Below are 22,884 nucleotides of genomic sequence, written 5' to 3'. Positions count from 1 at the left end.
GGAACACACTTGGAACCTGGAGGCTGCAGGACCAAGATTGAAAGAGGACTAGGGATCTGCAACACCTGGGGAAGGCCAAGGAAGATCGACCTGAGGAGAAAGGAGGAACTGGGGAGGTGAGGTTAGTCCAAGGGGCATTGTGTGTGTGTGTGTGTGTGTGTGTGTGTGTGTGTGTTTGTGTGTGTGGTCTGTCTGTCTGTTTCTCTGTCTTAGGGAAGAGGAAGAGAACCAAGGGCCAAGGTGATCACTCAAATAGACAGACATTCTGCGTCCTTCTCATGTCTAGCTCTAGAGCTGGATCACCAGTCTGGCCAAGAGTTTCATGGGTCCCTGCTGGCTGTCAAGATGCTGTGGCCATGCTTTCATTTATGGTCTACCAGAAAGCTATCCATGGAACAAAGGATTCAAAACCAGAAGACCTGATTTTTGAATCCTGAATCTGCTAACTGTACAGCTATATAGGAAACTCACAAAGTTGATGTGAAAAATACATAATGTCTATCAATAACCATATCTACTAATATATGCATGAAAGTACCCTGTTTTGCAGAGACAAAGACAAAGAAGAAAACAAGATAAGGAAAATCGAAGCTGGCCCCCACCAACAATGTTTCAATGCAAATTTACCCAAATTTTTTACCTTTTTGCTGATTGAGAAACACATGTGGTTACTTATTGATATATAAGAACTCTTTGTTGTTAAGACCATTAGCTCTTTATCTTGTACACACGTTCCGATTTGTAATTCCAAATTTTACATGTTCTGTAAAGATGTAACACATTGCATAAAGATGGTATATCCATCTTTGCCATCTTTTCTTGCATGGTTTCTCACTGTGTATCATGCTTAAGAGGTTCTTTCTCACTCTAACATTATGAAAAAGTTTTCTTCCAACACTTGTAATTTTGCTTTTAAAATGATTTGTTTGTTTCCCAATAACTCACCTTTTCTCAAATGTTCTGAAATGCCGTCTTGAATTTATTTGCTATTTGCAGAATGCTTCCCAATTAGTTTTTTTGAAAATATATTTCTATTTCTCTCTTTTTATTCTTACTTGTTAGATTTTTGTATGGAAAGATTTTCAACATTTTTTACTAGAAGCTTTTTAGGGTAACTTAGGATCTTGTTGGAGATAGCTTAAAAATAGTTTCTTTCAAAATCAATTATTTATTAATTTTAACTCATTTATTGATTAAGCTCCCCAAGTGGAGCTGAATTCAATGACTAAAGCTACATTGCGTTAACTCAGTCTTTGTCTTGTTGCTTGGAGGTACAGTATAATTTGTTCTAGTGGGATTTGGGCTTTGCAGTGTTTCACACTCTTGATCACTGGCTCCCAAAGCTGTCTGTCATGAGCATCAACTGGGGATCCTGTGAAAACCAGAGAAAAGCGGGGCCACCCAGGGAAATGCAAAGTATGGTCTGAGATGGTGGCCCAGAATCTCTCTCTCTCTCCCTGCTCTACTATAAATGGACATTTGGGTTGTTTCCTCTTTGGGTTTATTACATAAAGGCACTATGGACATTGTAGTACACATCTTTGTAAACCCACAGGCACTCATTTCTATTGGGCATATACTCTGAGATACAATGAATGGGTCAAAGGGTAAGCATATGTTTACCTTTTATAGATCCTGCCAAGCAATTTTCCAGCCAATGCGTTGGTGTCGGTTTGCACACCCACCCGCAGTGGAAGAGAGTGCTACTTGCTCCACGCCCTGGTGTTCTGGTCCTTTTAATCTGAGCTATTCTAGTGGGTGTGTAGCGAGTTCTTCTTGTAGTTTTGTTTTGCATATTTCTGATGACTAATGATGTCAAGCACCTTTTCAGATGCTTATTGGCCGTTTGGATTTCTTCTTTCATATTTTTTTCATGTCTTTGCTTAGTTTTTAAGTTGTCTTTTTTCAGTCGATTTGTAGAAGTGCTTAAAAACAGCCATGAGCCCTTTATCAGACACAGACATTACACATACCACTCCCAGCCTGTGACTTGCCTTTGTACTCTCTTAGGTGATCTTAGAGGAACAAGGCTCTTACTGTTAGTGAAATTCCATTTATCACTTTTTAAAAATGGTTAATACTTTCTACCTATCTCATGGTCATGAAGATGTTCTACTATTAATATATTTTCTTCTAGAAGCTTTATCATTTTAATTTTTGTGGGTTTTGAGGTAAAAAAAAATTAAAGATGGTTTCATATGGTCCAATCTAATATCTTTCACATCTAGGTGTGTGACTTCTCAAATTAACTTCTGTATGTTGAGTAAAATGGTCACTGTTTATTTTTTTCCTGTATGGACATCCACTGTTTTTTTTAATCATTATTATACTTTAAGTTCTGGGGTACATGGGCAGAACGTGCAGGTTTGTTACATAGGCATACACATGCCATGGTAGTTTGCTGCACACATCAACCCGTCATAAACATTAGGTATTTCTCCTAATGCTATCCCTGCCCTAGCCCTCCACTCCTGACAGGCCCCGGTGTGTGATGTTCCCCTCCCTGTGTCTATGTGTTCTCATTGTTCAACTTCCACTTATGAGTAAGAACATGTGGTGTTTGGTTTTCTGTTCTTCTGTTAGCTTGCTGAGAATGATAGTTTCTAGCTTCATCCATGTCCCTATAAAGGACATGAACTCATCCTTTTTTAATGGCTGTGGAGTATTCCATGGTGTATATGTGCCACATTTTCTTTATCCAGTCTATCATTGATGGGCATTTGGGTTGGTTCCAAGTCTTTGCTGTTGTGAGCAGTGCCTCAGTAAACATAAGTGTGCATGTGTCTTTATAGTAGAATGATTTATAATCCTTTGGGTAATAAGGAATTGCTGGGTCAAATGGTATTTCTATTTCTAGATCCTTGAGTAATCGCCACACTGTCTTCCACAATGGTTGAACTAATTTACACTTCCACCAACAGTGTGAAACTGTTCCTATTTCTCCACATCCTCTCCAGCATCTGCTGTTTCCTGATTTTAATAATCACCATTCTAACTGGAGTGAGATGGTATCTCATTGTGGTTTTGATTTGCATTTCTCTAATGAATGTGATTATGAGCTTTTTTTCATATGTTTGTTGGTTGCATAAATGTCTTTTTTTGATAAGTTTCTGTTCATATCCTTCACCCACTTTTTGATTTTTTTTCTTGTAAATTTGTTTATGCTGTTTGCAGATTCTATATATTAGCCCTTTGTCCGATGGATAGATTGCAAAAATTTTCTCCCATTCTATAGGTTGCCTGTTCACTCTGATGATAGATTCTTTAGCTGTGCAGAGCTCTTTAGTTTAATTAGATCCCATCTGCCATTTCTGGCTTTTGTTGTCATTGTTTCTGGTGTTTTAGTCTCATGAAGTCTTTGCCCATGTCTATGTCCTGAATGATATTGCCTAGGTCTTCTTCAGGGTTTTTATGGGTTTAGATCTTACGTTTAAGTCTTTAATCCATCTTGAGTTAATTTTTGTATAAGGTATAAGGAAGGAGTCCAGTTTCAGTTTTCTACATGTGGCTAACCAGTTTACCTGACACCGTTTATTAAATAGGGAATCCTTTCCCCATTGCTTGTTTTTGTCAGGTTTGTCAAAGATCAGATGGTTGTAGATGTGTCGTGTTATTTCTGAGGCCTCTGTTCTGTTCCATTGGTCTATATATCTGTTGTGGTACCAGTACCATGCTGTTTCGGTTACTGTAGACTTGTAGTATAGTTTGAAGTCAGGTAGCGTGATGCTTCCGGCTTTGTTCTTTTTGCTTAGGATTGTCTTGACTATGTGGGCTCTTTTTTGGTTCCGTATGAAATTTAAAGTAGTTTTTTTCTAGTTCTGTGAAGAAAGTCAATGGTAGCTTGATGGGGATAGCATTGAATCTATAAATTACTTTGGGCAGTATGGCCATTTTCACAATATTGATTCTTCTTACCTATGAGCATGGAATGTTTTTCCATTTGTTTGTGTCCTCTCTTATTTCCTCGAGCAGTGGTTTGTAGTTCTCCTTGAAGATGTGCTTCACATCCCTTGTAAGTTGTATTCCTAGGTATTTTATTCTCTTTGTAGCAATTGTGAATGGGAGTTCACTCATGATTTGGCTCTCTGCTTGTCTATTATTGGTGTATAGACATGCTTGTGATTTTTGCACATTGATTTTGTATCCTGAGACTTTGCTGAAGTTATTTATCAGCTTAAGGAGATTGTGGGCTGAGACGATGGGATTTTCTAAATATATAGTTGTGTCATCTGCAAACAGAGACAATTTGATTTTCTCTCTTGCTATTTGAATACACTTTAGTTCTTTCTCTAGCCCTTACCTAGTGTGACTTGTATCTCTGTGCTCTCCTGTGTTCCCGTCAGACCAGAGCTCTTGGAATTAGGGTGTGTCATGGTCATTAACATGTTTCTGGCATCTAGGAGATCCAAAGAGTGATAGTAAGGATGGAAATTCCTAGCTCCCCTCTCACACCTACACAAGGAAATAATGTAAAAAATATTCAGACCACTCCCCAGCCTCTGGCCAGTGCCTCGGGCAGATTAACTTATAACAATAATTCCCCCAGGCTGGACAATCCGCTTCATCCTCCTAGCCCCAGTGAATACCAGGCACAAATCCATGGTCCTTGAATCTTAACTTGAGGGAGGCAGGGACTGCCTCAAGTCTAGGCTGAGGTCCCTTAATGTGTGTGTGGAGGAGGCTGCTCCCTCTCATGCCTGTCTCCTTCACCGCTCTCCACAGATGTTCACCTCCTCTGGGGCTCTTTTCCCCAGGCAGGACCGGCAACTTCCCACCAGGGTGTAGTGACTGACTGGCCTGCAGCCCACCTGTGGCAATCCTCTGCCTGTGGTCTACTGGCCTCTGGCACTGTCTGAACTCAGGCATCCCCAGTGCTACCCATGTAACTCAGTGGGCATCCCCACCCTGGCCTCTCCCTACACGTCTCCTGTGGGAATTTGCCCTGGAGCAGAGTGTGTCTGGGGCAGGCAGGCAGGGAGGCATGGCCCTTGGACTCACAAAGGCCTCACCCTGTAATTAGAGGGCAGGGTTTTCCCTCCCAAACCAGGGGTACAAACCTGGATTCTGGGTCAGTGCCCACCTCACTGGCTCTGATCTTCCACTGCTACAGACTCTACAGTCACTATGGGACCACCTGGACTCCCTAGCCTCAGCCCGTCCTTCTGTCCCCTCTGCCTTCCTTTGGTGACCAGAGCTGGCCAGCGTGAAGTCTCTCATCTTACCGGTCACACAGTGTCTCTGACCCATGCATCCCAGCAGGCAGGCCTTGCTCCCTGGGTGAGAGAAGGGAGGGAAGGTGGTGGCTCAGGGGCTTCTTCAGGGGTGCTTTCCGGTCTGGGCAGTTCCAGAACCCACATCCCAAGGCCTTGTTCATCTAGGCCCTGAGTACATAGAGCTTGTGGCTGAACAAGGCCTGGGAATGAACCAGTGTCGCCTCTTTCCAAGAAGGCTTCTCTGGGTAGCCTGCTCTAAATAGCTCTGGGAATGAGAGTCATGTGTTTGCTAAAGCAGCAACCCAAAGAAAGGAAAAACACCACCCATAGCTCTTCCGAGGCCTCTGAGGTGCTTCGGTCAGATATGAGCTACTATGAAACACCACTGAATGGGGAAGAAATACATGAATGATTTTTCAGCTCTCTGGAGCTCACTAGATAACGCGGAATTGAAGACAGGTATGTTGAACTTGTTGCTCTTCCATCCCAGGATCAGTGAGTTTGGGAAGTTCCCAGACATCATCAACGCTTCTCTCTCCAAGTGATAAAACTGAAGATAAGAATATTTTTTATTTTAAGCCTTTAAAAAGTTAATTCTAAAGTAATATCTGTTTTTTAAAAGACAGTTTGGAAAATATAGAAAAGTAAGGGGAGGCAGAGACAACAGAACCCAACCATGGTCTCATCACTCCAGCACAGCAAATACGAAATAGGAAAACAATTTGTCATTTCTGTGATCACGAACTTTGAGGTGAATTTTTAGTTCCTATTCTTCCTAATGGAAGTTATACATGTAGATGTCTATTCATCTCTCCTCAAACTTTTTCCCTAAAGGACTCCATGTGAGCTAAGGTAATAGAGCTGACAACTTGGAATACATGAAAAATAGCAAAAGAAAATGGTGAGTGATAAATGGGAAAGACCCCAAGAAACCCAGTTATCAACCTGTTCCCATGGGCAGCGATGATAACATTTGGGTTGAGTATTCAGTATCAGGACCCCAGGCTGATCTATTTGTAGACCATTCCGGCCTCCACACCAGAAGAGCAATTGGGAAATAGAGTCATTGCAAAAGATGTCTAGTGGACTTCATTAGGGAAGCCACAGCCCAGTGGGTGTGGCCAGTACAATATCTCACCACCACCTCCAGAGGTGAAGAGAACCCCCAGGGAGCTGGTGTGGCCATTGCTCCTAGAGCCTCCATCACCTGCCCACTCACGCCAGCTCATTTTATTGGCCTCACTCTACTTTTCCAAGAAGTCATGGAAGTATAAATAATAAAGCAAGAAAGGCAGACGCATTTGGCTGGCTCAGTGGACTTCTGAATATATTGTGAGTATGAGACCTTTCCTTCCAAAAGATCAAGTGCTACTTGTCTATTCCACACGAAGCTTGCTTCAGATTAAGGGAGGATGTAGCACTGTCCCCAGGTGCATGCAAGAAAGGAAAATTCTAGAGGATCTCCAAAATATGGGGAAACCCCTCTTGAGGAATTTGCTGAACATCTTTGCCAGAGTATGGCGGACATCTACTGCCCAGTGCTTTTCTAGAGAAAAAAAAAGCTTCATGAATGTGAGGATGGGAGAGGTCTTGGGACATAAGGTGGTGCCTCCAACTTGGGTCCACCCCTGCTGCATGACACTGGCCACAGTCAACCTTGTATGTGAGGTGTTTGTGAATCTTTATCTCTCCCTGAGGACAGAGGCTGGATCCATCAACTCACTGGTTCATGGAGAAAGTGAGCCCAACCAGCCTGTTCAATGCATTTCTGCAGAATTGCCTTCACTGGCTGGATTGTCACCACTGATGCACATTGCAACCATCATCTCTTCCTTTGTCCAGTCTGGGGCTTGTTTCCCTCTTTATGACACAGATAGTCCTGAAGCTGATGATCTCTCAGCCTTTCCAACCCACATATCCCTTCCTCCTAGAATTAAGTCACTGAAGGGGAGGAGGACCAGGTCAGGCAGACAGCTGGAAAGTTGTTGAGAGTTTGGAAAAGGCTATGGGGCTGGTTTGGCTGAAGGTCAGTCTGCAGTATCAATGTGAACCATTTCCTGGGCATTGCCTCAGTGCCTGACACCGAGTGAGGACTCAAACATATTTCTTAAAGAATGAAGGCAGAAATCTACAAGGCAAATTACGAAGTGGAATGGGGACATGTGCTCCACTCTTTGTTTTCCAGGAAAGAGGAAAAAGCATATTGCCGTGGTCATCAGAGTTTGTTTATGGGGCTTCTCGTACTTCTAAAAGGGGAGAGAGGATATGTCTTACCACCACTTAGTTCTAAACATGCTTTTTAAAAATAATAATTTAATTTCTAATGTCTATAGAGTGATTCCTCTTAAAGTAATATTAGTCCCTTAAGGCAGGTGAACCACAGAGCAGGCCTGGAGTGGCTCTTCAAGTGCAGGGCTTTGGTGAACGTCTTCTGTTGGAAGACCACAGCACATCTATAGCAAGGATTCCTCAGATTTCTCAGCCCCAGGGAGGGCACCGAGTTTATCCAAATGCTGCACATTCCAAGGGGTACTCTGAAAAGTTTCTGAGGAAAGGTGGGGTCTCAGAGGGCCTGGGGTTCTTGGGGCAGGAAGGGGTGCCTGGTGCATGCAGCCAGTGTGGAAAGCGTCTCCCCAATGAGCAGGCAACACGCTGGTTGCCTGAAGCTCACTCGGCTGGGGCTCAAGACATGGGAGCTTGTCCAGAGCATTCTAAAGTTTTTGACCTCATTGGCTTAAGGAAGGATATTACATCAACTCTTTCTAGTCAATTTCATCCCAGGGAAGAGAGGTAGGATGGTCAACTATCAGGAGAGGGATGACCTACCCAAGCCGAGGGGAGATCTCTCTAAAGTAAACTGTGGTTCCAAACCACTGTGAACTGAGCAGATCTCCTGTAGCCTGTGTGTCTACTGTCTGTTTAGGTATTGTTTCTCCAAACTGTGGTGATAACGAGGGAGCCTGTGTAGCCTGTGAGTATTCTGTTTAGATATTATTTCTCCAAACTGTGGTGATAACAGGGGAAGCACTTTGTAAAATTACAAATTTTATTATTGTCGAGTCTGCTGTCACCGCTCGCTGTTGCTTTGATTGGCTGATCGGGACAGTGTGGAGGTGGAAGTGGTGCCCTCCCATGGGGAACCCCCTCTCATGTAGAGTTAAGCCACCTCTGCTGCCTGTGCAGAGGCTTCCTGCCTGATTTGGATCTGTCTTCAGGATGAATGACTTCCCGGTCAGTGAGGCACTATTTTATCTATTCATAAGAGAAGGAAATTATTTTTCCCAATTAATAGGGAACATGGGAGCAGGATGGTCAGAGAATTGAAATACTGACTACAGCTTTACCTGTCCCATGTGTTCCCCGTGGAGTTCAGTTTCTATCTTATTCTTTTTTTTTTCTTGGTTTTATTTTAATTTTCTCTAGTAATTTATTTTAAATGACAACCAAACACACACAGATACACACACGCACACACACACACATTCCAAACAAAAAGCCAACAAACAATTGCCCAACTCAGGAGAGCAACCTATCAATTTATTGGGAAGTAACTAGTTGCTCAGCTATTTTAATTGATGGAATTAAAAAATTAGCCTACTCAGGCATCTAACACAACTGACAAATTTGGGTCAGTTTAAAGCCTGTGATGACAGATGGAAAGGCCGGGAATGAGGCTGGTGTGGGCTGTTTTGGGGAGAAAGGCCGGATGTTGGCACTCAGGGAGCCAGAAGAGGAGGCTCAGTGGGGACTGCTGGGACACAGGCATGCAGAGGTGGGAGGGCACTGAGACTCAGCCAGGCTGGGGTGTGGGCTGTGTCCCGTGGAGGGTGACAGTGGCAGTGCCACCTGATCAGCAGCATCTCATGAGGGAAGAAACCAAATGATCACCATATCCCCCTCATTTAACAGATGAAGATACTGAGAGCCTGAAGGTTTAGGAGACTTGCCTCGAAATACCTGACAAACACAAGCTGGGAGGACATCTATCCAGGCCTGGAATTCCATAATCCGGTCTCGTTTCTGAAACTTGGTAATGTAGAGAAAACGTGAGGGCTCAGCAACTGAGCATCACTGTAAAGCTGTGCGTGCCAGGAAGCATTCCCAAGATGGTGCTTTCTGCAGGTTCCTTCCCTGCTATGGCTCTGCCCTGCCCAGCCTCCTCCCAAGGCTCCTGCTGGGTTGCTGAATGGCTTCCATCTCAGTTGGCTGCCAAACCCGCTGCTGAGAATGTTTTCTCCGCTCCTTGAGGGACATGTCTTAACTTCTCCACTCCTGAGCACTAGGAACTTGCACCCACTCTGAATAGCAGAAGCTTCTATTTTTAATCCAGGCAGCCTTCACAAACAGTTCAGCCCCCTACACCCTGAGATGGACTCCTTCCCATTTTCTATTTTCTATTGTTTATCTGAAGCATCCTTGGAAATTTTACTAATTAATTTCTCTTCTATAATCTGTTTCAGACAGCCCGTAGAGCCCTTGTTTATCACCACCTGTTATTAAGTTTTACCAAAAAGTGTTTTTGAGGGATAGAAGGTGCTTAGAGAGCAGCTAGGTTCAGAGAGGGGAAGTGCTTCCTGGAATGTCACACAGCTATGAAGGCATGACAGCAGAGCACAGAACTCCTGCCTACTTAGTAGTCTTGGCATTTTAGAAATATATATCTGCCTTTATTTGTGAGAATGTTTTTGGCTTCAGGGAAGTGACCATGTAACTCAACGTCACTTGGGGTCTAGAGGCAGGGTGGGCTCTGGGGTCATCTTTTTCCGTGGCCCCAGCTCCAGTTTCCCCCAAAAACCCTTGGATGCATCCTCTTTGTGCTCCGGCTTTGTCTTAGCATCACTTCCTTCATGGGGCAAAACTGCTGTTAGTCCCTGCCTGCCACACCTTCCTGCCCAGGACATCCCAGGAAAGAGACAGACTGCACCCCAACATTCCAACAAACAGTCTTGAAATCATCCCTCATTGCACCCCTTCAGCCATATGCCCCTCCCTAAACAAGGATCAGGGCAGAAATTCCCACCTGCACTGATTGGATTAGGTCTAGCTCCTGAACCCACCAGTTGCAGGAGAGTTGAGATGCCTCAGCACCGATCAGGCCCTCCCTTGGAGCTCGGCAGGGCTTCTGTCCCTGAGACACATGGGCTGCCTGAGAGAAGAGTATATTATTGAAAAGAAGGAAAAGAAAGAGAAGAAGAGGAGAAGAGAAGGAGAGGCAGAGGAGGGAAAGAGGAGGAGGATCTATTGGGAAGCTGGGAGGGTGGATGCTTAGGAACAATGACCAGTATTCACTGGAACTTTCCAATACTATACTACAAACTCCTTGAAGACCTTTGCTGTCATCAAGGCTCTATCCACAGTGCTTGGCATAGAAGGATTTGGGCATGAAGAACCTGGGAACAGGGGACACTCCCAGGTACAGGCCCTACCTGGTGTTCATTCATCTGTTCATTCAGTCAACCAGAAAGAGCTAGACATGGGAATTTAGCTGTGCAGACCCTGCTGGTGGCTGGCCCAGTTACCCTTTGCTGGTGCTGCTGTGAGGGTTGGCTGCTGACAGCTCACAGCAGCCCTCTCCTCTCCAGGAAATTGCCCTTGGCTGATAAGACCTAATTGACCCAGTTATGCACCATGACCTGCATCTAGGGGACAGATCACAGCCACCAACTGACTGATTCTGTCCAAAGGGTCAGCCTGGAGAGCCCTCCTGCTGTGGACCAGGCCAAGGCTAGATGTCACCTTGGCTCCTTCCCTTTTCCATCCCACTCCCCTCACTTCCCTGCAGGCTCCTGCTGAGACAATGGCCTCAATACATAACATGCACCTAAAGCCCCATCTCAGGTTCTGCTTCTAGGGAACTCAATCTAAGACAACCATGAATAGCCTTTACTGTGGACAAGCTCACTATTACCTATGGATTACAGACATATAAGATATAAATTACAGGAAGAAAGCAGACTAAATGATATAGCAGATCACCAAGCAAAGAAATCTGCCTTCATTTTACATATAAATTGGCATAACCATTATTGACAGCAGTATGTCCAACCAGAAAAATCAAGAAGCTTTTTAGGCCAACATGCTTTTGGCATCTCTCTGTAGCATTGGGGCTGGAGATTAAGGGAAAACAGTAACTCAGAGTCTTGTCTCCCAGAAACTCACAATGCCATTGGAAGACGTGAAAGCTGAGAGGTGGGTGAAATGAGCAGCAGTCCCGAGCCAGGCAGACCTGGCTGTTCCTCTCCCATGGTGCTGTCCCCATTCCCTCCCTGGGAAGCATGTAGGGAAGGTTTTCTGGAGACCTAGGTCCTCCTAGAATGAGTATCCGCCACCTAAAGAACATATGAGCTTAAACAAAGGGCTTGATCTCTGCAGATTAGTCATGATTCTTTTGGCTGAAGGGGAAAAAAATTTCAACTCAAACCAACCGACTCTAAAAGGGAAATTTATTGACTCTTATAACTTGGAAACATGGAGGTGCATAGTAAATTGAGGTAAAGCTTAGTCCAGGGACTCCAAAGATGTCATCAGATGTGTCAGTCCCTTTCCATCTTTCCACCTCCCTCTTTCGGTCTCCTCTCCTTCTGCATGTGGACCCCATGGCCACATTCAGCTTCCGGGCTATTTCACAAAGCCAGCTGCCCCAAAGTTTAGAGAGTTTTGCATTCCCTTAGAAAGACACTGATTGGCCTGATTTTGGTCACACTCTTAAATTTAACTAGCCAATGTGGCAAAGGAATGAAGTATTGCATTGACAGGTCTGGGCCACATGCCTACACAACGGGGTATCCTCACTGTGGTCCAGTGGAGGGGAGAAGTTCCTCAAAGGAATTGAGACACTTTCCATAAAGAGGGTGCAAAAACAAAAGATGTCTTCTACATTCAGTCCTCCTATTTACAAAATGTAGAAAATCATTTCTAGTCCCCAGGGTGATGATAAAGGTTAAATGCTATAAAAGAGTCAAAGCACTCAGAAACCGCCATGTACAACACGTACTAGCCACTTTATTTCTTCTTTCATCCAGTCTTCCTCTGGGTTACATGTGGACAATGGGATTATCATGTTCTTTTTTTCTGCTAACCTCAGGTCTACTACTCAATAGGATAGTCTTCAAGGAAAATGAACCCCACACTGGGCCTGGCCATTTTTCTGGCTGTTCTCCTCACTGTGAAAGGTTTCCTGAAGCCAAGCTTCTCGCCAACAAATTATGAAGCTTTGAGCCAGGACCAAAGGCAGAAGGAAAGAATGGCAGCCAAGAAGCTTACAAGGCAGAATATGGATTTTGGCTTCAAATTGCTTAAGAAGCTGACCTCTAACAACCCTGGCAGGAACATCCTCCTATCCCCCTTGAGCATCTCTACAGCTTTCTCCATGCTGTGCCTGGGTGCCCAAGACAGCACCCTGGATGAGATCAAGAAGGGGTTCAACTTCAGAAACATGCCAGGAAAAGATCTTCATGAGGGCTTCCATTATATCATTTGCGAGCTGAACCAGAAGACCCAAGATCTCAAGGTGAGCATCGGAAACACCCTGTTCATTGACCAGAGGCTGCAGCCACAGAGTAAGTTTCTGGAAGATGCTGAGAACTTTTACAGTGCAGAAACCATCCCCACCGACTTTCAGAACTTGGAAAATACTCAGAAGCAGATCAATGACTTTATCAGTCACAAAACCCATGGAAAAATTAACAACCTGATCAAAAATATAGACCCTGGCACTGTGATGCTTCTTACAAATTATATTTTCTTTCGAGGTAAGGCTTTTGGCACGTTGATGGGGAAAGAATAGGATGACCATTAGACTTGGGTTAAAAACCTGGGTTGGTCACCTGTTTGCTCTGTGACCTTGAATCCATATATGATTTATCTCTCAGAATCTCACTTTTTCTATCTGTAAGATGGGTACCATGATACACAACTCATCACACAATTGTTGAGATTTAAAGTGAAAATATATGTAAAATGAGCTTTATGAAGTCTATCATTTTCATTATTGGTGATTATCCTAACACAACATTAGTTATACAGGTTGGAATGACGTTTTATTCTCATCTCTTAGATGAGAAAAAATTCAGAGAGAGATGGACTAACTTACTACAAAGTCCATCAATGAGAGTCAGGACTGGAACCCATTTCTTCTGACCCTAGCACTGTGTGCTTTCCACCACTCTAAGCAGACACCTGAGATGGTGATTGTGTTGATTATCACTTGGTGGGTGATCACTTGGTGGTCACTTGGTGGGTCTCCTTATATATACAATATATAAAGTCTCTTTATCAGACTGAAAAAAAAGGTGGAAGAATGTTTCCAAATTTCAGCTTTATCCCCTAACACCACACAGAACACATGTACACAGACAGGTTAGCCAAACTAGGTGAGAATCAAAGGCCAACACCCATCAGTCCAGACAAAATCACTGCTGGGATGTCAGCAACATGGTATTAAATATAAAAAATTGAGGGTTCTCAAAATCCACAGAGAGATTTATGGCTAAAGAGGAAAATAGGTGACCAATGGCAGTCTAAAATTTCAGTCTGCCCAAACCAGAGAAAGAAAGAGGAGAATCTGGAATTTCCTGAAATCGCTATGTCCCCTAGATAGCAATAGCAATAACAGTGAAAATAATGCTGCTGCTAATGACTAGCACGTACTCAACACTCGACATACACAGGCACTGAGCTGCGCTGCCTTATCCCACTACATGTCAAAGCTGTCAATCTCCTCACTCTACAAATAAGAACACTGAGGATCAGGAAGATTGAGACACTTGTCCAAGGTTAACCCTTGATAACCTTCTGGACAGGCAGATAGAACAATGAGGCCAGGATTTGAATGCAGGGAGTTGGCCCTATAACGAGGGACTCTGAGGTAGCAGGTTTGAAAGACCTAGGTCTGAGTTTATGCCCAATAGGTCAAGGTATCTTCAGAGTCCAGGCACCCAGGCTTCAGTGTTCACTACTCTTTGGTAAGCTCCAACGGCAGCCTGTTCCACCAGTTTTCTTAGTCCCACATGACAGCAGCTCCTTCAGGGATGACTCAGATTAGAATCAAGCATTTTTTCTCACATCAGACTCAATTAGCCCTCATTAATTGTAATGCAATCCCCTTTGTTAAGACATAATCTATGGGCTTTCTCGGGCTCAGGGGAACCTGGGCTTATGAGAGTCTGATGTTCCTTTCTTAACTCGTCAACCTAGTCCTGGCTTCTTTTGGGGACTAATAATTGCACCTGAGCCCATCTCATCAGAAGTCTCCAGGACATGGCATAAGGGCAAGGACTTCCCTGATATCCCAGAATATCCCCCTTTACCCTGAATCTGTGTGGACAGAGACCAGTGGTTAGTTGGATTTAGTCACCTCTGTTCCCTTGGGATAATCATGTCATCTTGTCTTTCTTCAATCTAAGGCAAGTGGCGACATGAGTTTAATCCAAATCTAACTAAAGAAGAAGATTTCTTTCTGGAGAAAAACAGTTCAGTGAAGGTGCCCATGATGTTCCATAGTGGCATGTACCAAGTTGGATATGATGATAAGCTCTCTTGCACCGTCCTGAAAATACCCTACCGGAAAAATATCACAGCCATCTTCATCCTTCCTGATGAGGGCAAGCTGAAGGACTTGGAGGAGGGCTTACAAGTGAACATTTTCTCCAGATGGAAAACATTACTGTCACACAGGTAAAGAGGGTGCCTAGGCCTTGCAGCTTTTTCCTTCTCCCTGTCTTCCCTCTTATTTCTTCTATCTGAGCTCTTACCTTATGGTCAAGTTCTCTTCTGGGCTCTATAATAAACTTGTATTATGGTGGGAAGTGGACTGGGGAATCCATCACATGAATAGAATGAAGTTCTTGGCTCTTTGAGGGAGATACATCAAGACTGTGAGAGCATAGTAGTTGGAGCCTTAGTGGAGGGCAGTGGTCAGGGAGGACTTCACAGAGGATATTTGTGCCAAATCTTCAAGGCTGAGTGGCAGTCTGTATGAAAGGCGGAGGAGCAAAGGAAACTGCAAGGACAAATAGGGGCTATAAAAGGGGGCTATGAGTTGTTCGCTGTGAGTAGAATGATGTTGTCAACTGTGGTGTCACACTAAAACCCATTAAGTGTCCCAAGTAAGTTACACGAATAATAGTTGAAGAACCAAAGGGAGTAAATATTTTTCTTTTGAAACACAAACTGAGATTGGATTAATGCCAAGCCTACAGAATTCCTTCCAGGCACTTGCTCACTGAGAGATTTTGGGGAGAGAGGTAAGGGTTGATGTTGGGTTTTACTCTTGGGGACATAGTGTCAGCATGGACATACACGGTGCCTTAAAAGTGGCTGGGCTAGTGGCCTCTGGTGGCCAGAGCAGTGAAGGTGACGTAGCAGAGTGGGCAGCTTCCACTTGGACAGGTGTCACATGGCCTCTTCTGTGTTCTTCTCGTTCCTTCTTCCACCTTTCCCCTGTCATCATTCCCCATGCATCTCCTTAAAGGTGTTTACTGAAAACTTCTGCCACACCTGATGTCCTATCAGTCACCAAGGATGGTTCCAAGAGAGGCAGAGATGATGCCAGGACTGAGCTTGGCAACTCATGGGTGGTAACTGAACTGATGCAACTCCTTTCACAGAGAACAGGGTCTTGGAGGCATCATTGCAGAAGGCATCTCTGATCTAAAGTGAGCTGCAGGCTCAAGAAAGGGAAATTCTGATTCCAAATGCTTCCAATAAAGTCCAATAAAGTCACAGTTCTGGGATGGGGGAGCGAAGTGGCACAGCATCCCAAGAGCACTGCCATTCCTTGATATTGGCATAGCCTCACCTGCCCTTTCCATTGGGAATGAGGGAGCTGCAAGGGTTGGCAGGGTCTGGCCACTAAAACAAAAGGAAGGGTCCAGGTTACAACCTTTAGCCGAGACCTGGTCTTCTCATCTATGGTGTGTGGTCATACTCTTGCCAACATCACAGTACTCTCAAGAGAATAAATGTGCCTTAGCACAGCATTGCCCACAAAAAACACACCCAAATGTGAGCTCCTCTCTCTTTCTCCCTCCCATTGGCTGAAGAGGCAGAGTTCCAAGTTACCTCAGCAGAACTTTTCAACCTCTGGTTTACTGAATGGCAGGTGTCCTGCACATCTGACCCTCTTACCCTCAGGTTGAAGCCCTAGGGCAGCTGTCTTTCCACTGAAGAAGATGTTCCCAGTGGGAAGGGCAGGTGAGGCTGTGCAGATCTCAAGGGATGGCAGCGCTCTTGGGATGCTCTGTCACTTTTCTCCCCTCTTCCTTAAATGTGACTTTATTGAAAGCATTTGGAACCAGAATTTCCCTTTCTTGAGGCTGCAGCTATTCTAGATATCAGAGATGCATTCTGCAATGATGCCTCCAAGGCTGTGTTCTGTGTGAAAGGAGCCACATCAGTTCAGTAAAGCTACCACCCACAGGATGTCCCATTCTGTCTCTTAACATAGGGACATTCCCAAAGGGACTGACGTGTTTCTGCCTGCACTCTACAGAGTTTTAGAGTTCACAGAGATGGCTTTGGAGGCCTCCCTAGGGAATTGGGGGGTGCAGAAAGTGAAGAGAAGGTGAAAAGTGGGAGGGATGCCAGATCTTCCACCTCACTTCATCCAGAAGTCCTGGCTTTGTGAGACTTGGACTCCAGAAGATGATGTTTCCTGTAGGACTCAGATTACAGTGGCTTGAGACCCTGCAGTTGCTTTGCTGGAACTCGGCTTCCTGAGTGCACTCTATCCCCATCTCCAAGCCATGTCTGACAGTTTCCTATGGGGCTACAGCTCAGGTGTTGCACTGGGGGTTTCACAATCCCCTCGCCGAGGCCCTTTGCAGCCCCTGCTGCTGTGACCACCATCAGGCCACCACCAACCACACAGGGATGTTCCCTGGGCACTGCCACCATCTCTCTGGCTTCAGGCTTCATCTCATTTTGCACCTTTACTCAAGAGTGGAATAGAACCTTCAAGATTTTCTGTAAGCTAGCACCAGTCTTCCTGGAGATTTGGGAATAACAGAACTAAAGCTCCTCACAGGGACTCAAGATAACTTAGAGTCCATGGAAGTGGCATCTTATGAAGTCCAAGTGCAGGCTGCTCCCAGGCTCTCTTCCAGGGCACTTCCTTCCATTTAACTAGTGCCTAGTCTGTCTCCCCCATCCTTCTGGGACTGCTCCCCACATCTCCATGACTTGAGGCCAGGCCTCCCTGCCAGAAGGGTCATGGAGAGGAAGGTTCCTCTCATCCCAGTGATCTCTGGCCTCCCCAGTCACTTCTAGCCTTGAAATGACAGACAGGTTAATAATGTCCACCTTCCCGAGAAGAAACTCCAAATCTTCTTGCAGGACAGGGGGCTTGCCCACAGTCCCCAGGGAATTACATTTTGTCAAAAAATGTTCCTACTTTCTGAGCTCATTATGTCTGGGAGACAAGTGGTCAAGTCAGTTTGATCTACAGATGGGAAGCCTGGTCCAGACACCTCAGTTGTCCCCTATGGGAGAGCAGAGGCAGACAGGCTATCCCTATGCGCTCTTTCTGCAGTTCCCTCCAGACTGCAGGGCCTAGAAGAGGCTGAAGAGAAAAATCACCTTTTCCCTAAAAAGAAGTAACCAAGTCCACAGACACACCCCAACTTACATGTGGGTAGAATATGTCAGAATTCAGGCTTCAGAGACTTCCACCTGGCCTTGGTGCAGGAGGCAGACACCTGCTTTGGATTTGCATAATTTGAGGCCACCTGCTGCTCTGATTTCCCCAGAGGAAAAGCTCTATTTCTCAGGATCCCCCTTCAGGAGTGGAAAACTGCTGGTGGCTTTGAAATAGCCATTGTCCTGTTCAGCAGTGTTGAGGGTCCACTCCCAGACTGAGTGCCCCGCATGCACTTTTCCATACGTGTTGGTATATGCGCTCACCTGCCAGCAGCAGCTGCGTTTAGCACCTTCACACATTGGCACAAACTGAAGCCAATCTCCCCACTTGTGTGCTAGACCTACGGCCCCTCACTACTCAGGAACGTCACCCTAGAAATGCTCTCCTCTCTTTCCTACATCAGCATATATTTTTCTCTCTTCTGAATCATTTCTATCAGATACAAAGATGCTCTTATCTTTTCCATCATGAAACCTTGCAGGGGGCCAGGGTTAACTTCATAGAAGTGGCTTCTGTGCAAGAAGACGAAGCAGGTGTCTGCCTTCTGTGCACGCTGCCCTGTAAGGCTTGTGCTGGCCTGCAGGAAATCTCAAGACTATTATTTTTCCAACATAAAAGCTCTCGACCTCTCCTTTCCCCCAGTTATTCCTCCTTTTCATCACTGCCCCTTTGCAGGTGAATACCGTGAAGCAGTTGCCTCTATTCACAGCCCCTAGTCCCTCTCATCCCCTCCCAAGCCCACTCTAGTCCAGCTTCTGTGCCCACTTCTCATGGAGAGCTCCATTCCCAGGCACCAAGGGTGTCTGTGTTGTGGAGTGCAGTCAGTCTCAGGCCTCGTTGTTGGGCCGGTTGCTGTCCCCACCTCCTTAAGGCGCTCTTCTCTTCCACCTCTCCACTCTCACAGCGCCTCCCGCCTCTCCCCTCCTCAGTCTCCTTTGCTGGAGACCCCTCTCCTCCTCCAGGTCTCAGAGGTGAGTGTCTCAAGGCTCAATCCCAAGCCTTCTTTTCTGTCTATCCTTACCCGTGTACGTGTATGTTGGCTTAGGTGGTACTTTTTGTTGTGTTGATTCTATCACCTGTCTTCCCTGCTGGAACACACAGTCAGGGGCAGGGAGCTTTGCCTGTTCTGTGCATAGATGCGTCTCCAGTACCTAGAACAGTGCCTGGCATACAGCAGGCATTTAATAAATGTTGAGTAACTGAATGAGTGGAAAGGTAAATGTGGGAGTCTTTGGGGCTGTCGATATTTAAAGCTGTGAGACTGAATGGCATGCACGGGGAGGGAGTGAAGGTGGAAAAGAGAAGGGGAACAAGGTCTGAGCCTCGAAGCAGCAGCCTAGCCGGTAGAGATGGGAGGGGTGGAGCCAGACAGGGGCAGGCGTCAGGGGAAGGAGGGGAAGCCTGGAGGGGCGGGCTTGGAACGCTTCACCCTGGAGAAAGGGATTACTGTCAGGTGCGGCTCGCTGAGAGTCAGCTCTGGGACGTGGAAGGCTGGACATCAACAGTGGCTCTGGAAAGAGTTGCTTCTGTAGAAAGTTGAAGTCAAAGAGCTGACTGGAGTGGACTGAGGCAATCATGGGAAAGAGTGGAAATAACTGGCAGAGATGACCTCTGCTATAAAAGGAAGAAAAGAAATGAGCTGGAGGCTGGAGAGACTATTCAAGGCCAAGAAAGATCTCTTGATGTTAGTTTTTGAGGATAGGGTCACTCTAGCGTGCGGCCTGCTCCAGAGGAGGATCAAAGGGCCTCTGTTTATGGGTGATACGGGAGAGAGAGGACACATAGGCAGGAATGAGGTGCAGGGCCAGCCAGGTGAACAGGAATCCAGGCCTGCAGGTACCTCAGGAGCACCTGGCCCTGGGCTCCAGGCAGGAGGCTGATCGGTCCAGCCACAGAGGGTGTGAGATGCCTGCTCTCTGCTAAGCACCAACTGTCTGCTGAGTGCCTTGTCTGCATTTGCCTTAGCACCCCTAGTGAGGCATTGATGATCATCTTCCTTCTCACACAATAGACTTACAAAGGGAAGCTCACTTGCCCCAAGTTGCAGAGCTCAAGAGAGACAGCGTGGATTTGAACTCAGTGCTGTCTAGCTCCAGATCCTGGGTGCCCTGTTGCCTCCAGTGTCAGGTCTTCTGGGGTCAGGATGGGCTCGGGGCTCAGGCATGGCAGAGACTACAGTGAGGACATCTTCAGGGACTGGCTGAGGGGCCCAGAGATTCGGGGGGACTGAGAATACCCCCTGTGGATGAGGGCTCTGGGGCAGGTGTGCTGGGAAGCAGGAACACAGTTCGAAGAGCATATGGTGTTTTGAAACCAGGGTCCCAGGGTTAAGGAGCCCCTCCTCATTCTGTGGATGGAGAGAGATTGGAGACCTTTGGGGCTGGAGGACACATGTTTCATTCTTCATGTATCCTGAGGCTTGCCCTGCGAAACAATGGGGCTCGACCACTCACCCTTGTCATGTCCATTTCCCAGGGTCGTAGATGTGTCTGTGCCCAGACTCTACATCACAGGCACCTTTGACCTGAAGAAGACCCTTTCCTACATGGGTGTCACCAAAATCTTTGAGGAGCATGGTGATCTCACCAAGATCACCCCTCATCGCAGCCTGAAAGTGAGCCAGGTAAGCCCACAAGGCCTGGACTCCACTCCTGCAGCACAGGGGCCTTCGCCCAGCCCCGGGCCAGACCCAGGGTCACAGTGGCTGTCAGGGCCAGGATGCTACCCACCAGTTGAGGCGGCCATGAATCCAGCCCTGCCCCTTACCAACCCTGTGATCCAGGGAAAACCACATAACCCTTGCCAGCCTCATGCTTCCAGTCTTTCAAACTGCTGCTATTTTGGAAATCAATTCAATGTAGCAAACGTTGATCAAGGCCTAGAACAGTTACCAGGCCTAGAACTGGTCTAGGTCTGACCCAGACTCTCTCTCAAAGGCCACACCTTTCTTTTCTTTTTTCTTTTTTCTTTCTTTCTTTTTTTTTTTTTTTGAGATGGAGTCTCACTCTTATTGCCCGGGCTGGAGAGCAGTAGTGCGTCTTGGCTCACTACAACCTCCGCCTCCCAGGTTCAAGCGATTCTCCTGCCTCAGCCTCCTGAGTAGATGGGATTACAGGCACCCACCACCACACTGGGCTAACTTTTCTGTATTTTTAGTAGAGACAGGGTTTAGCCATGTTGGCCAGGCTGGTCTCAAACTCCTGACCTCAGGTGATCCACCCACCTCGGCCTCCCAAAGTGCTGGAATTACAAGTGTGAGCCACCGCGCCCAAAGCCACACAGTCCTTAAGAGTTAGCAGTAAGCACATGCTGCATAGGAAGAGATGATCAAGCAAAGGACCCTGTGATCTCTGGCAAAGGTGAGCACTGACTGTCGGGGGCGAGAAGAGGGCACCATACAGGTAGGGTCGCTGTATTTCACAGATTTAATACAAGATACCCAATTAAATTTGAATTTTAGATAAACGATGAATAATTTTTTTAATGTCAGTATGTTCTAAATATTGCATGGGACATACTGACACTAAAATATATTCATCGTTTAACTTGAATTCAAATTTCACTGGATGTCCTGTATTTTACCTGGCAACCCTACTTTGGGGTTAAAAAGGCATTGAAGGAGGGGAAAGATTTCCACAAGCAGAGAGGGGCGCCGTGATGGGTGTAGCAGCGTGGCCAAGGCTGGGGGTTGGATATCATGGAGCAGTAGGTGGTGGGGACTGGGTGCTTAGTCGGAGATGAAGTGGGAGGTTCAAGCCAGGCCAGGAAGGATCCAGCTTGCCAAGCTGAGCCCACTGCTCTCAATCAGATGGCACAGATTCCAGTGTATTTTTCACGTTGACGTAAGAAACACAGTTACTAGAATTTTCTCACTTTCGAGCTTTCCCACAGACTTCCCACAAACATTCAATGTCAGCTCCGAAGGTCTTGTTGAGTTCAGTGGCTCATTTCTCTCTGTGGTTACATTTGCTGACAGCTGTGATTCTAACACAGGATACTGTCCTGTTTTCTGCAAGTAAAATTGTGAGAATTTTGGAGACTAGAAAGAAATGTGCCAGGATCTCACACAGTCCTATGTTTCCCAGTACTGATCACCTGTTTACAGATGTTGATGGCTTTGGAGTGGGTCTGGGATGTGAGTCATCTGAAAAAGCTAATCCAGAATCCTTCTCCCTCCTAACCACCCCCAGGCGAATGAAAGGGGGTGCTGGAGGCTTCAGGGTAGGCATCCCACCATCTCACTTTCACCACCTTTCCTGCCATGGCTATGGTTGATGCTTCCCTGTAATCCATGAGAAAGAGAAGAAAACGCCATTCCATCTCTCCCCCTACCAAGCCCCATAATTGATGCTCCCCCTGCACTGTCTTTTCCTTCATGTGGCATCTACCTGTCAAATATTCTCCAGCAATAATGGCAAAAGAGACAGGAACCCTGGAGTGGCTGACACCAGCCAAGTTACTGCTGTGCTGCCGGCTTTGGCCAAGTTGTCTCCCTCTCCGATCCTCTCTGGGCCTCTGGCCCACCACGGTCACTGAGCAGCTTGGCAGGCCCTGACTTTGACCTTGGCTTCCACAGGCTGTGCACAAGGCTGAGCTGAAGATGGATGAGAGGGGCACGGAGGGGGCCGCTGGCACCGGAGCACAGACTCTGCCCATGGAGACACCACTCGTCATCAAGATAAACAGACCCTACCTTCTACTGATTTATGACGAGAAAATATCTTCTGTGCTCTTCCTGGGAAAGATTTTTAACCCTACTGAAAAATAAAGGAGCAAGACAGACAAACCCTATCTGCTACTGATTTACGATGAGAAAATATCCTCCGTGCTCCTCCTGGGAAAGATTGTTAACCCTCAATAAAGGCAAATTCCTGCTTGCTGCAGACCCTGAACATGGCTTGGGGCTAAACATGTTTCATCTTCCTGAGATGGAAGTCACAGGCACATTCGATTTAGTCCCTCACCGTCACCATCTCCCTAGACTGCCCGAATGAGCAAAATTGCAAGTTCTAGGAACTCCTGTGCCCGGTTTCC

At 46.1% G+C, this 22,884-nt stretch overlaps 1 protein-coding gene across 2 annotated transcripts; it reads left to right on the top strand.

Moving 5' to 3' along the window:
• SERPINA12 (serpin family A member 12) lies at positions 1 to 22,666 on the top strand. 2 transcript variants are annotated; one of them, XM_064374506.1, is made up of 5 exons: positions 1 to 121; positions 12,298 to 12,964; positions 14,618 to 14,888; positions 20,326 to 20,473; positions 22,427 to 22,666. In XM_064374506.1, the coding sequence occupies exons 2-5, from the start codon at positions 12,331 to 12,333 to the stop codon at positions 22,616 to 22,618; spliced, it is 1,245 nt and encodes a 414-aa protein (XP_064230576.1). In that variant the 5' UTR covers positions 1 to 121; positions 12,298 to 12,330; the 3' UTR covers positions 22,619 to 22,666. The 2 variants fall into 2 exon arrangements, with proteins under 2 accessions (XP_064230576.1, XP_064230575.1); XM_064374505.1 differs by lacking the exon at positions 1 to 121 and adding an exon at positions 6,449 to 6,643.
• The last annotated feature ends 218 nt before the right edge of the window (positions 22,667 to 22,884 follow it).

This window comes from Aotus nancymaae, unplaced genomic scaffold, assembly GCF_030222135.1.
Source record: "Aotus nancymaae isolate 86718 unplaced genomic scaffold, 86718_ANA_hifiasm-v0.15.2.pri h1tg000011l, whole genome shotgun sequence".
Classification (NCBI taxonomy): domain Eukaryota; kingdom Metazoa; phylum Chordata; class Mammalia; order Primates; family Aotidae; genus Aotus; species Aotus nancymaae.
This window is presented reverse-complemented; position numbering and strand designations above follow the sequence as displayed.

What these genes read in the sequence shown, in the direction of transcription:
- SERPINA12 (XM_064374506.1), top strand. Translation starts at nt 12,331, where the DNA reads ATGAACCCCACACTGGGCCTGGCCATTTTTCTGGCTGTTCTCCTCACT. An exon ending in AAATTATATTTTCTTTCGAG is followed by an intron (nt 12,965 to 14,617) that starts GTAAGGCTTTTG and finishes CTTCAATCTAAG; the next exon opens with GCAAGTGGCGACATGAGTTT. An exon ending in GCAGCCTGAAAGTGAGCCAG is followed by an intron (nt 20,474 to 22,426) that starts GTAAGCCCACAA and finishes TGGCTTCCACAG; the next exon opens with GCTGTGCACAAGGCTGAGCT.